The sequence below is a fragment of the Hemiscyllium ocellatum genome, chromosome 21 (genome assembly GCF_020745735.1).
Source record: "Hemiscyllium ocellatum isolate sHemOce1 chromosome 21, sHemOce1.pat.X.cur, whole genome shotgun sequence".
In the NCBI taxonomy this organism is placed as follows: domain Eukaryota; kingdom Metazoa; phylum Chordata; class Chondrichthyes; order Orectolobiformes; family Hemiscylliidae; genus Hemiscyllium; species Hemiscyllium ocellatum.
Window position 1 is genome coordinate 20,839,657 of NC_083421.1, and position 14,645 is coordinate 20,854,301.

Consider the following 14,645-nt stretch of genomic DNA (forward strand, 5'->3'; position numbering starts at 1 on the left):
TATTACCCTCCCCGTGTCTCTATTACCCTCCCCCTGAGTCTCTGTATTACCCTCCCCCTGTGTCTCTAATACTTTCCCTGTGTCTCTAATCTCACTCTGTCTCCCTATTACCATGTCCCTAATGCCCTCACTCTCTGTCTACATTACCCCTCCCATGCCCCTATGAGCCCGCTCTTGTCCTCCTCTCCTCCCTCTGTCTCCTGTTGACCCACACTCCCTGTCCCCATTACGCCCCTCTCTCCCTAACCCCTTTACTGTGGGTATCTGTTGCCATCACTCTCTGCCTGATTCATGGGTTGTTTTTCGGTGAATTGTCAGTTGAGTCAGGTTTGAGTGTTGGGGGTGGGGGGGGGTGGGTGTTTTTCTCTACCAGGCCCAGTGAGGTTTCTCCTGTTAACCTCCCATTATCGTCAGGCCCGGTCCCCTTCGGTCAGTGGCTGGGCCGGGCCCGGTCCCCTTCGGTCAGTGGCTGGGCCGGGCCCGGTCCCCATCGGTCAGTGGCTGGGCCGGGCCTTCCCACTCCCTGTCACACACCTCTGCCTGGACGTCCTAGATCGGACCGGCCTCTGTGTGTCTGCCGGTGTGCCCCCTGACGTTTCCCCGTGACGCGGCAGAGAAGGGACATTCGGCCCCTCACTTTGTGGACAGCCTCGTGGCGATCCTGGTGGATGGGGCTGGTAAGGGGAGGAACCCCCTTTTACCCCCCACCCCCTCTGTCAGGACGGGCAGTGGATGCTGTGACCCACAACACACTAGGCCTGGCCTGAGGCCGCTGCCTGGGATAGGTCAGTTATTTGTCAGAGAGGGCGATCCGACCCGGGACAGTGCAGTCCGGGTCGAAGGTCGTTGTCCTTCAGTCGGTCAGTGTGAGTGCCATCTTTGTCCCTCCCACACCCCACACTCACTCTCTGTCCCACATCCCAGCAACGTCGTCCCTCCCTCACACCCTCCATCCCCCCTCGCATCCCCACACTGCTCACCCTCCGCACTGCCCAATCATCACACAACCCTCTCTGACTAGACCCAGCGGCAGCAGCAGCTGGGTGACCCACTCTCCCACATAAAGTGGCGAGACGAGAGCAGGGGGACTGTGAGCTCCCTGCGGCACTGCGTACTCGGTTCCCACTCCCTGGGGAAAGGCTGGTGTAGGCCGAATGGACCTGACGGTTTCTTTAAGGTCTGACCAAAATTAATGCAACAAGACAGGAAGCAAACTTACTCACTTAGTGTATACTCGAGACATTAGTGAGTGAATCTGTTAACTTAAACAACACTATGTACTTATATACTGGAATAATTGTACAGGATGGTGGTGAGGCCTGTTCTGGTCGCCATGTTTCAGGAAGGAGCTGGAGAGGGTTCAGAAGAGATTTACCGAAAGGCTGGGATTTTAGGCTGGAGTAGAGGAGGGTGACGTTATTACAGAGGTTTATAAAATCACGAGGGGCGTAGGTAAGGTGAAGGGTAGTTGTCTTTTTCCCTTGGGTGGGGGATTTCGAGACTCGGGGCTGTATTTTTAAGGTGAGAGGAGAAAGGTTATAAAAGGACATGAGAGGGGACGGCCTTTTAGCGCATGGTTCACATGTGGAATAAACTTCCAGAGGAAGTTGGCGATGCGGGTACACCATTTAAAAGACATTTGGACAAGGACAGGAATCAGAAAGATTTGGAGGGAGCTGGGCTGAGTGCCAGCAGATTGGTTTGGGAACATGGTCAGCGATTGGTTGGGTCTGTTTCCATGCTGTATGACTGTGAGTGAGACTCACATGGTCTCGCTGAGTCTCGGAAACGTTGGGTGCTCTTGTCTGACACTCTGTGGCACCGGACCCCAGCAACTCCAGCAGCCCAATGGGGGAAAAGTCCAGGTTCCCAGTCCCACGATCCCGGTCCGATGGGTAAGGTCTGTCGAGCGGGATGGAGTCCCTGATGTTAGTACTGCTCCGATTGGGTGCTGTTTCACCATTTCACAGTCCCTCAACCCTCAAAGACAGGTTGAATACAAGTCGAGGTGATCCTATTTAAATGGCACAGTCAGGCAGGTCCCACTGCCCCTCACGGTCGGGCAGTTCCTCCTCTTGCCCCCCCCTCCCCCCCAGTAAAAACAGGCTGGTTTGGCATCGGGCCTGGTTTTCATGTATTTCTCCATTTTGCTTTTTCATCGGCCTGTCCAATTAACCTTTAACCCAATATGGTTTGGTTTGAAGAAATCAGTTTGCGATCTAACATTACAGCCCAGCCTCAAGTTCTGGAACTCTCTTACTCTACCATTCCACAAGAGTTAAAACTCACACCACACCAGGTTAGAGTCCCAACAGGTTTAATTGGAAGCAGTAGCTTTCGGAGCGCTCTACCTTCATCTACCACCTGATGAAGGAGCGTCACTCTGAAAGCTAGTGCTTCCAATTAAACCTGTTGGGTCTCTGACCTGGTGTGGTGTGATTTGTAACTTTGTCCACCCCAGTCCAAAACCGGCATCTCCCCAAATCATTCCACAAGAGTCTCAGGATGGACAGAGTGCTGGGTCAGATCCTGGTGTTATCTGAATCTTAACCAGATCTGTCCACTCCCGCAGCCCGTGGTCATCTCCAGACTGGCCTTTGGCCATCCTGTAACTCGGTGGCAACGTCCGTCAGGTCAAACTCCGGTGCAACGTCTTGGGGTGTGGTGTTGTGTGAGAGGCGATATTTAAATGCAAGTTATTCTTGTTGCAGTTCCAGTAAATAACCCATGTATCACATCGCACATATTGAGGAACTGCACTGTGTCAGGCTGCACTGTCAGAAAGAGCAGAAAACATTTTATCACCATGTGTTTCCGGCCTGTCACATCAACTCGGTCTCGCTGCACACAATGGCAGAATTGTTCAATGCTGAGGGAGCTTATTCAGCTCGTGGTGCGTGTATTATTCAAGTCTCATTATCTCGTTCCAATCATCAGTCTTTTTCCTGTAACTCTGCACATTATTTCTGCTCATTGCCTTGTTTGAATCCCCCCCCCCCCCCCTTCCCGGCGCTGGCACATTTCCAGGCAGTGTACTCCAGGTTAATTACACACTGAGTGGACAAACTTCTCACACAACGGTCTGGCTCCTTTTAAATAAAGCCTTGTCATTCTCACCCCTTCTCCAAGTGGGTGGAGTTCCTCCCCGCCCAGGTAAAGCTAAACATTGTACACTCAACGGCCAGTGCCAAGGTACTCCGAGGGCAGTGTTAATGACAGCTGAGGACAGACACTCAGAGAGTAACCCACAGAGCGAAGGTAATATGAACAGGGTGAGGGTGAAATTCACCTGTGGTGAGGTGCTGTTTAGTGAAGCTTCTTACAGCCTGAAGAACCTGTAAATCTGGTGACCATCACAGTCCCCAGGGGGTGGGGGGGTGGTCCCTGGTGACCCCAGCTCAACCCTCCCACCTTGTGGCCACCATCTTGGATAGCCAACATCTCAGGGCCCACTCCAGGGGTCAGTGACCACCCTAACTGCCCAGACCTTGGTGTTAGAATGTACCCAGCCTCTTGTATTAGCGCGGAAGACATAGGAGTGGAAGTAAGGCCATTCGGCCCATCGAGTCCACTCCGCCATGGCTGATGGGCATTTCAACTCCACTCACCAGCGTTCTCCCTGTAGCCCTTAATTCCCCGAAGCATCTCGGGTCCACTTGAATGTTAACCACCTTGTACTTTGGGGTACACAGGCAATGGCTATGGGGGGGGGGGGAAGAGAGGGGGGCACTGCGCAGGGGCACAGCAGCCCGGCCGTAATCACAGGGAAAGCGACGTCGGGAGAGAATTCCAGAATTTTGGGTCCGGTCCGGCTGACACCAGGTGTAGCAGAGATTGGGGTGAGGGGCGTGGGGGCGCATGGCCAGGTGGGGAGCCATGTTGGAGAGACAGGGAGGGGGAAGGCCCAAGGCCGGGGGGGGGAGGGGCCAGGAAACAGGAATGGGCATTCCATCATGGAGCTGGTGGAGGCACAGGGAGGGGGGGGTAGATGGACGGGGAGGGGGGGATTCACGGGGACTGGGAGTTTCCATGTGAATGGGAGTTGGGGAGAGGCAACATGGAGGAAGGATTCGTGTCATGTTCAGTTGGGGAGGGGACTGAGGGAGGGTGGGTGCGGTTTCTGAGTCTTGTTTGCCTCACGGGGCGAGGCAGCCTGTCACAGAATGGTTCTGGAATCGAGGAAGGCCAGTTGGCCCATCGGCCCTGTGCTGGCCCTCCACGCAGCTCCTCACCAACGTCTGGCCTTTTAACTCATTGCTTTTATTCAAATTATATTATTCAAATATTTTTATTCAAATTCCCCTCTCACGCTGTCTGAGTGTATCTGTCGAAGCTGCCTCAGGCTGCGCGTTCCACACCCGAACCACCCGCTGGCTGAGTTTGCTTTCTTTCACCTCGCATTTGCTTCTTTTGCAAATTTACTTTCAATCTGAGCTGTCTGGGCCTCGGTCCTTTTATTAGCCGGAATAGTTTATCCTGATCTACTCTGTCCAGGTCACCCCCACCCCCCCAGGATTTTGAAAGCTTCTCTCAAATTCCCCCTCCCACCCCCGTCCTGACCTCTCCACTCTGAGGAAGACAGCCCCACCTCCTCTGACCTTTCCTCACACCTGATGTGCCTCAACCTTGGAACTATCGTGGACAATCTCTCGTGCTCTCTCTCGTGCTCACTTCCTGCACCCCTCGGTAGTGCAGCACTCTGACAGTGCACAGTACTCTGTCTGACTTCCAGCCAGTGTCCTGTGTAAGTTCAGCATTCCCTCCCTGTTCTTAAACTCTCTGCTCCACTTCTGAAGTCTAGGATAGTGTTTGCTTCGTTAATCACCCTCTCTTCCTGTCCTGTCATCTTCCAACAGGTACAGTGAGGTCTCTCAGCTCCTGCAAGTACTTTAGAATTGGACCCTTTATACTGCTGCTATTAAAATGCACCATTTCACACGTCTCTGTATTGAATCTCATCTGCTTCTATCTGCCCCCTTCACTTTTCGAAGTTCTGTACTCTCCCCTTGACGAATTACGTTGCTCTCAAGCCTTGTATTATCGCAATTGTCCCCTGCACACAGGGTCTGTCTCATTTGTAGTTATCAGGAAAAGCAAGACAAGAGGATCTCTCACATTCAGTCGAAAGAGTGTCAAGGCGTCCCTATGGTGGGAATGAGGAAGGGGGAAAGCAGGTATGAGACAGTTAAGGTTAAGGATGAGCCAAAGGGATTCTACAAGTACATTCGGATTAAAAGAGAGAAGGGCTCCTTCAAGATCAAACAGGGCTCCCTTGCTCAGGAGATGGGAGAGATATTAAATGAATATTCGGGGTCAGTTTTTGCCTGTGGAGAAAATGAAAGCTGGAGGACTGGAAAATAGATATCGATGTTTTGAAAACAGTTCACCTTACAAAAGAGAAAGTGCTGGAGTCTTAGACAATACAAAGGTGGATAAATCTCTGGGTCGTGTATCCACGGACTTTGTGGAAAGTTTGTAGGCGGGGGGGGGGGAGATCACAGCGCCTCTTGTAGAAATATTTGTATCATCGATAATCATGCGGTGCTGCGTGACTGGTGAGTGGCTGATGTAGAGTCTTTGTTTAAAGAAAGGAATGTAAGGGGGGGGAAGGCTGAAAACTACAGAGCTGCGACTGACTTCGCTGGTGGGCAAGTTGCTGAGGTAATTCTGAAAGATAGGATTGTTATGTTTATACTCAGAGAGGCAAGGAATGGTTCGGGACAGTCAGCATGGTTTTGAACGAGGAAAACCGTGTCTCACAGACTTGCCTGAGTTTTTTTTTCAGTGAGTAACCAAAGTAAGGGCAGAACGGTAGACATCGTTTACTTGGATTTTACTAAAGCTTTTGACAAAGTTCCGCGTGGTAGACTAATGAGTAAAGTTAGGTCACATCGGATTCAGGGTGAACTAGCCAATTGGATTCAGATTTAGCCTCACGCCAGGAGACAGAGAGTGGGTGGTGGAGGGTTATCTTTTAAACTGGAGACCTGAGAGCATTTATAGAAATGGTTTAGATGAGAACATAGGAAACGCGATTGGTAAGTTTGCTGACGACACCCGGGATTGCTGGGAGAGTAGAAAGTGAAGATTACAAAGGGGTCATTTACAATTGGGTGAGTGGGCTGAGGAGTGGCAGCTGGAGTTTAATTTGCATAAATCCAAGGTTTAGTGAAACAAACAAGACAGGACTTATACAATTAGAAGTAGGGCCTTGGGTAATATTGTAGGGTGGAGAGACCTAGGGGTTTAAATCCATAATTCGTCGGAGTTTACAGCTCGTGGAGACAGGATACTTGCCTTCATTGCTCAGACCTTTAAGTATCGGAGTTGGCATGTCATGTTGAGGTTGTACAGGACATTGACTCTACCGGGAAACTGTGTTGAGTTCTGGTCACCCTGTAATAGGAAGGATATTATTAAGAGTTCAGAGATTTACCAGGATGTTGCTGGGCGTGGAGGGTTGGAGGCAGAAAGAGAGGCTGGATCGGCTAGGCCATGTGTCACTGGAGTATAGGGGGCTCAGGGGTGACCTTACAGAGGTTTGTAAAATCCTAAGGGGTATAGATAAGGTGAAGGGCAGGTGGGGGGGAGGGGTATTACAAGACAAGGGGGGGGCGTGAGAGGAGAAAGATGTAAACAAGACGTGAGAGGCTGTGTGTGGTTTGTGTGTGGAATGGAACGTCAGAGGAGGGAGTGGATGTCAGCTACAGCTGCGATGTTTCCAACGCAATTGAATAATTACTTGGAGGGATATGGGCCAGGAGCAGGCAGCTGGGCCGAGTCGAGTTTGGGATTCGGGTCAGCATGGACTGGTGGGACCGAAGGGTCTGTTTCCGTGATGGATGACTCTGTGAGTGTCACTCTGCTGGAATCTGCACTGACGTACCACGTTTGAAGTAGATGGATTCAGTTTAGTTGAGGAGCTGAGGTAGGGTTTGACTGAGTGAAATCTGGACAGATACAGCCTTTGTCAATGCGGAGTGGTCTTGGCTCCTGTGATGGCATTAGGCACGTGTTCGGACCTTACTCTTTTCCCCCTGTCTGTCAGACAATACTGTCCCTTTTAAACCTTTTAAGCTCTGCTGTTCTCACATGTCTGTCATGTTTACCAAATGCCTTCCCGTGTACAGCACGTCCACTGCATTCCCCTGTCAGGAGCAGACGGCTGGTGTGTCGCATTTTACACTCACCAGCCCCAGGGTTTTGGAGTTGCCCTGTCCATCCTTCCTATCCAATATAAGCCCTGATGAAGGGCTCATGCCCGAAACGTCGAATCTCCTGCTCCTTGGATGCTACCTGACCTGCTGCGCTTTTCCAGCAACACATTTTCAGCAGTCTATCCAATATTTACCCAGCTCTCAGTGACAGGAATCTGAAATGATTTGGAGATGCCGGTGTTGGACTGGGCTGGACAAAGTTAAAAATCACACAACACCCGTTTAGAATCCAACAGGTTTAATTGGAAACACTAACTTTCGGAGTGCTTTCTCTACAACCACCTGATGAAGGAGCGTCGCTCTGAAAGCTAGTGCTTCCAATTAAACCTGTTGGACTCTAACCTGGTGTTGGGTGAGTTTTAACCAGGATTCTGAAAAGCAGTGACAAGCTGAGGTTCAGTTTTCGACAACATCTGTCACGTAATATGAAAGTTTATATGCAGCTCACTGAATGACTGAAAACTACATTTGACAATGTTTTATCTTCATCCCAGAATTAGGCAGAGCAGCAATGATTCTACACATGGCAAGCTCAGAGAACGGTCAGGACGGTTTGTAGGAGGGTCCAGCTCGGAACGCAGTGAGGCCAGGACACTGTACAGACAGTGCAGAGTCGCTGTGTGGGGCTGGTAAGGGAACGACCATTCTGTTAGACTCTCACCAAGGGTTTCACTGTCCAACAACAACACGTATACACACACACACACACACACACACACACACACACACACACACGCGCGCACACACACACAAATATACGCACATATACACGTATACACACACACATACGTACACACACAGACACACATACATATGCACACCACATACGCACACATACACACACATACATATGCACACCGCACACACACAGACACACATACACACACATACATATGCACACCGCACACACGCGCGCACACACACACATATATACACACACACACACACACACACACGCACACCGCACACACAGACACACACGTGCACGCGTGCACACACATATATACACAGACAGACAGACAGACACACACACACACACACAGACAGACAGGCGCACACGCATGCGCACACACGTGGGCGCGCGCACAGACGCACACACCCCGCTGTGTGTCTAGCTCCATGTCCTAGTGCTGTGAGATTCCCCTGTCTCACTGCAGCAGCCCAGGTGAATTCTGCACTGTGTCTGTCATACCCACCACAGACAGGGGGCTGCAGGTTCATGGGAACCCCCCCACTCCCCCCCAATGCGAGATCCCCTCCAGGCCCCTCACCATCCTGACTTGGAAATATATCGCCGTTCCTTCACTGGGCCACAATCCTGGGATTCCCTCCCTCAGGGACAGTGTGGGTCAGCCCACAGCACACGGACTGCAGCGGTTCAGGAAGGCAGCTCACCCCCACCTTCTCAAGGGGCAACTAGGGACGGGCAATAAATGCTGGGCCCAGTCAGTGACCCCCAAGCTGTACTCCCCCTCACTCTATCACTGTATCCACCTGCTCTTTTCTCCTTGGATGTGAATGAATCATTGTTTAACTTGGCGCCATGTTCGGCACAACATGATGGGCTGAAGGGCCTGTTTCTGTGCTGTACTGTTCTGTGTTCCCTTCAGTCTATCTACTCTAATGGCCTCCATCACTCCCTAATCTCACTCAGAAGAGATTTCTGCTGGATTCCTTGGGAGATTTATTTGTGACTCTCTTCTTTCTATAATCCTTGGTGTTGGACCATCCGACAGCTCTGTGTCTCCTCCGCACTGACTCTGTCCAACCCCCCAGGTATCAGGGTCACATCTTGGCCTCAGCCCGTTCAGTCTTTGCTGATAGCTGCAGCCTCTTGGTTTTCATAGAGATGTATAGCATGGAAACAGACCCTTCGGTCCAACCCGTCCATGCTGACCAGATATCCCAACCCAATCTAGTCCCACCTGCCAGCACCCGGCCCATATCCCTCCAAACCCTTCCTATTCATATACCCATCTTAAATGTTGTAATTGTACCAGCCTCCACCACATCCTCTGGCAGCTCATTCCATACACGTACCACCCTCTGTGTGAAAATGTTACCCCTTAGGTCTCTTTTATATCTTTCCCCTCTCACCCTAAACCTATGCCCTCTAGTTCTGGACTCCCCGACCCCAGGGAAAAGACTTTGTCTACTTACCCTATCCATGCCCCTCGTGATTTTGTAAACCTCTATAAGGTCACCCCTCAGCCTCTGACGCTCCAGGGAAAACAGCCCCAGCCTGTTCAGCCTCTCCCTGTAGCTCAAATCCTCCAACCCTGGCAACATCCTTGTAAATATTTTCTGAACCCTTTCAGGTTTCACAACATCTTTCCGATAGGAAGGAGACCAGAATTGCACGCAATATTCCAACAGTGGCCTAACCAATGTCCTGTACAGCCGCAACATGACCTCCCAACTCCTGTACTCAATACTCTGACCAATAAAGGAAAGCATACCAAACGCCGCCTTCACTATCCTATCTACCTGCAACTCCACTATCAAGGAGCTATGAGCCTGCACTCCAAGGCCTCTTTGTTCAGTAACACTCCCCAGGACCTGACCATTACATCCTTGTCAATCTTTATCACATGTCGCCCGATTCCAGTCAGTGCTTTTGGGGGAGACAGGGCCCCGACGCAGGGCATGGCGAGGGATGGAAGGAACGAAGACACCCACCAAAGAGCTTCATCAAGATGGTAAACACACTGAAGGCTCTCAGCAAATGGGGGATGGGTTGTCAGAGGGGAGTAGTCGATTCCAGTTCATCGTCATTAACAATGACAGCAGCAGGTTCTGAGGATATATTAACTGCAGCGAGTTGTTAGAATGCGTTATATTTGTACCTGAGAACAGAACCTCGATAACTTTCCAAAAGGAATTCAGTGAAAGAGAAAGCTGTCTGGGGTGACGGGGGGGGATGGGCAGGGCCGTGGGATTATTTGGGTTGCTGTTCTGAAGAGCTAGCACAGGCGTCAATGGGCTGACTGGCCTCACTCATTCTATGATGCCATGATTTCCTTGTGCGGTTGAATCCCGGATGTCGGGGGGAATGGCCCAGGGAGGTGCCTGTGAACTGACGAAGCGTTCTGGAGGCTGCCGGAAGTGAGGGAACGGTAACACTCGCTGCCTCCCAGCAACCCCCCAGGGCTGTGTCCGAGCCCTTTACACTATCAGCAGGAGTGGGACCCAGCCCTCCCTGTCTCTGGGGGACAGGTGAGAGGCATAATCTTCTTTAAAAGCTGAGGCTAGGTTTACCACAGTGTGTAACCGTCACTCTGTGTGACTGAGGGGAGGGGGGGGGGGGGGGGGGGGAAGGGACACAAAGGCAGGGGAAAGGCTGCTGCTGCTGCTGCTGACAGAAGCAAGTGTTTTTCTTTATAAAGTCTATCCCTGGGGGTGGGGGAGCCCAGAACTTCCTGATATTGTGTCGAGCGCACTAAGCAACTTCGCTGGGTCCTGTCAGGACAGCTATGGCCGGAACCTTCCAGAAGCTTTCCCCCCCCCCCCCACTCCCCTGGAGAAGGAGAGAGTTAGAAACCACGCAGGGCGAACAGCAGGCGGAGACCTTATGTTTCTCGGGCCGTGTGGCTTCAGCTGCTTCCCCCATGGCCTTCCCTTCACCGTACGGTCAGAAGGGGGGGAGGGGGTGGGGATGTTCCCCGATGATTGGACAGTTTTCAGTACCGTCCGCCTCACCTCAGACTCTGGGGCAGTCCTTGTCCAAACGCAGCACAGTGGGGACAACGTCCAAGTTTGGGCGGGCAAGTGGTGAGTGACACGTACGCCACAGAAATGCCAGGCTCTGACCGTCGACAATCTAACCACCGCCCCCCCCCGACGGTGTCACCGTCACCGAATCCCCCAATATCAACATCCTAGGGGGTCACCATTGACCAGCAACCCAACTAGACTCATCATATAACACAGTGGGTACACAAGCAGGTCAAAAGCTAGGAATACTATGGCCAAGTCACTCACCACCTGACTCCCCAAAGCCTGGCCACCATCTACAAGGCCCAAGTCAGGAGTGTAATGGGATACTCCCCACTTGCCTGAATGAGTTCAGCTTCAGCAACACTCAAGAAGCTTGACACCATCCAGGGCAAAGCAACGCACTTGATTGGCACCAGATCCACCCGCATCCACTCCCTCCACCAATAATGGTGAGTAGCAGCAGTGTGTACTACCTACAAGATGCACTGCAGAAATTCACCAAAGATGCTTTGACAGTACCTTCCAAACCCACAACCATTTCTATCTAGAAGGCCAGGGGCAGCAGATACAAGGGAACACCACCACCTTTTCAAGTTCCCCTCCAAACCACGCACCGTCCTGACTTGGACATATATCAATCTTCCTTTGCTGTCACTGGGCCGCAATCCTGGGATTCCCTCCCTCAGGGACAGTGTGGGTCAGCCCACAGCACACGGACTGCAGGGGTTCAGGAAGGCAGCTACCCCCCCCCACCTTCTCAAGGGGCAACTAGGGACAGGGCAAAATATTGGCCCAGCCAGCGGCACCCACGTTCTGAGAATGAATTTAAATAAAGCAAAATAGTTGGGATGAAAGTCACTGCTGTTGGTACCACAGTGCAGTTTTCTGAATCCCTCGGTATTCCTCCAGTTCTTGTCTTTCTCTGCGGACATGCCTTCAGCCGCCTACCCCCCCGAACACCCGAATTCTCTCTCTCTCAACGGCTCCATCCCACTTCTGTGTGAGATGTGCCTTTCTCTTTCACTCAGTTTCTGGACCTTGTGGGTCTGGAGTCACGTGTAGGCCAGACCCAGGTAAGAATAGTAAAGGCCTTCAGTGACCCAGATGGGTCTTCCCTGACGAATGGTCATTTTCGGTGACAATCAGTCCAGTGGAGCTCCTCGGGGGTAGGGGAGGAGGTTGTGTTGCTGCTGAAGGTGCTATATGAATGTAGACCTGTCAGTTGTTGTTGTTGTTGCAGGTCCAGCGGTGATCAAGGGCGAAGGTTGAGGAGATGGCGATGGAGGTGACCAGCCCCACGATGGACCCAGCTCCCAAAGCCCTGCAGGGCGTCAAGCAGCGGATCTCCACGGTGACGTCCCCGCTGAGAGCGGCCTACCGCATCCGCCACAAATACCTCGTCATGAAAAGGCGGCGGGTGGGGGTGGCCGAGCGCGGTGAGGCCGCGGGGCTGGAGGGCCGACTGCTGCCCGCCAGGGGCCCGGAGCTGCTGGAGCGCGCCTTCAAGCACCGAGCCAGGCCGGCTGAATACTTCACCTTCGAGAAGGTGCCCGTCAAAGCCGCCAAGAGGCGGCGCTCGGGCAAGAGGCGCAAAGTGCTGTACCCGAGTGATACCAGGAGGTACCTGCCCGAGGAGAAGAAAAGCAAGGCCAAGAACTGCCTGTTCCTGCTGAGTCTGATCGTCTTCTTTCAGATTTACAACGCCATCGAGAACCTGGACGATAACGTGCTGAAGTATGACCTGGCCGGGTTAGAGAAGACGCTGAAGAGGGAGGTGTTTGGGCAAAGCCTGGCCATTGACTCCCTGCTGGGTCTGCTGGGGGACTACCTGACCACTCACATTCACAACAGGCCCCTGGTGCTGTCCCTGAACGGGCCTAGTGGGGTTGGGAAGAGCCTGACCGGGAGGCTGCTGGCCAAGCACTTCCGCGCGGTGCTGGGCGACGAGCTGGTGTTGCAGTATTTCGTCCTGCACCACTGCCCGGCCCAGGACAACGGCACCGCCTGCCTGCAGGAGTTGGCAGGCGGCATCGCTGGCGTGGTGAAGCGGGCCGAGGAGGAGGAGAAGATCCCGCTGCTCATCTTCGACGAGGTGGAGTACATGCAGCCGGCCTTGCTGGACTTCCTGGAGGGGCACCTGGACCCCGGGCAGCCCAACGAGTTCCTGAACGCCGTCTACGTCTTGATCAGCAGCCACGGGCAGGGCGAGATCACCAAGTTTGTCCTCCAGAACGCCTCCAGCGGCCTGGCCAGAGAGCCCACCAGGCCGGAAGAACTCCTCCTCACCGTTCAGTCGTCGCTGAGCCAGTTCCACCCGATCTGGAACCAGGCCGAGATCGTCCCGTTCACTCTCCTCGAGAGGAGTCACATCGAGGGCTGCTTCCTGGAGGCGATGATGAGCGAGGGCCACTACCCAGAGCCCGCCCAGCTCCGTGACCTCTCCAGGGAGTTGAACTATTACTCAGCAGGGGGTTACCAGTATTCTGTGCACGGCTGCAAGTACGTGGGCCCCAGGGTGAGCTTGCTGCACTGAGCGCACAGGTTCCCGTGCTGGATGCCAGGTCAATGTCACCAGGGCTTGGCATCTCCCAGGATTGGCTGGCACCACTGGGCACCCACCCACCCCCACAGCCCTGACGGTGGGGGTGGTCACACACTAACAATTTCAGGAGAGGCAGAGTGAGGGTCTGGGGGTAGGTGGGCTGTCATCAGGACTGCCCCAGTGAGAGTGACCAGCCCCGGTCACTGGTCCCTCGAGGGTCACTGATTAATACTGACCGAGAGCAGCCGCTGTGATAGTGAACACACAGAGAGAGAGACAGGGTCCATCCTACACCCTGAGAGAGATGGCATTGCAAAAGGGGCACCCCCACACCGCGGTCACCCCCTCACCGCGGTCACCCCCTCACCGCGGTCACTCCCTCAGTACGGTCACGCCTCCCACTGGTCAGTCTAATTTCCCATGATCCGTGTCGAGTTGGTCTTGGAGTGGCCAGTTGTGGTCACTCAGGGGTCAGGTTCCTCACAATGAAGAGAGTTCGATCATCACTCACTGCCACAATATTAAACCTAACAGCAAACTGACCAGTCTCTCTCCCCCTCCCTCTCTCCCCCTCCCTCTCTCTCCCCCTCCCTCTCTCTCCCCCTCCCTCTCTCTCCCCCTCCCTCTCTCCCCCTCCCTCTCTCCCCTCCCTCTCTCTCCCCCCTCTCCCCTCTTCTCCCCCCCTCTTCTCCCCCCCTCTTCTCCCCCCCTCTTCTCCCCCCTCCTCCCCCCTCTCTTCTCCCCCCTCTCTTCTCCCCCCCTCTCTTCTCCCCCCCTCTCTTCTCCCCCCCTCTCTCCTCCCCCCCTCTCTCCTCCCCCCCCTCTCTCCTCCCCCCCCTCCTCCCCCCCCCCTCTCTCTCCCCCTCCCCCTCTCTCTCCCTCCTCCCTCTCTCTCTCTCCCCCTCCCTCTCTCTCTCTCCCCCTCCCTCTCTCTCTCCCCTCTCCCTCTCTCGCTCTCCCCCCTCCCTCTCTCTCTCCCCTCTCCCTCTCTCTCTCCCCTCTCCCTCTCTCTCTCTCGATCCGCCCAGCAGATTCTGCTGAGGGAACAGCTGCAGGAGTGACACTGGGGTGAGACAGTGGGAGTGACGCTGGGTGAGACAGTGGGAGTGACGCTGGGGGAGACAGTGGGAGTGACACTGGGGGTGATACTGGGGGAGACAGTGCTATGT

General features: G+C 53.6%; 1 protein-coding gene across 8 annotated transcripts in view; it reads left to right on the plus strand.

Moving 5' to 3' along the window:
* The window catches only part of LOC132826021 (torsin-4A-A-like), an 87,055-nt gene extending 72,865 nt beyond the window's left edge, over positions 1 to 14,190 (plus strand). For 3 of the 8 annotated variants that reach the window (XM_060841739.1, XM_060841736.1, XM_060841735.1), the window contains exons 2-3: positions 7,712 to 7,846; positions 12,175 to 14,190. In XM_060841739.1, coding sequence (XP_060697722.1) covers positions 12,208 to 13,467 — 1,260 coding nt within the window. In that variant the 5' untranslated portion in view covers positions 7,712 to 7,846; positions 12,175 to 12,207 and the 3' untranslated portion in view covers positions 13,468 to 14,190. Of the gene's footprint in view, positions 1 to 2,805; positions 2,894 to 5,640; positions 5,662 to 5,777; positions 5,798 to 7,711; positions 7,847 to 10,333; positions 10,434 to 12,174 lie in introns of those variants that run through there. The other 5 variants (XM_060841737.1, XM_060841738.1, XM_060841740.1 and 2 more) reach the window with 5 other exon arrangements.
* Positions 14,191 to 14,645: the final 455 nt, after the last annotated feature.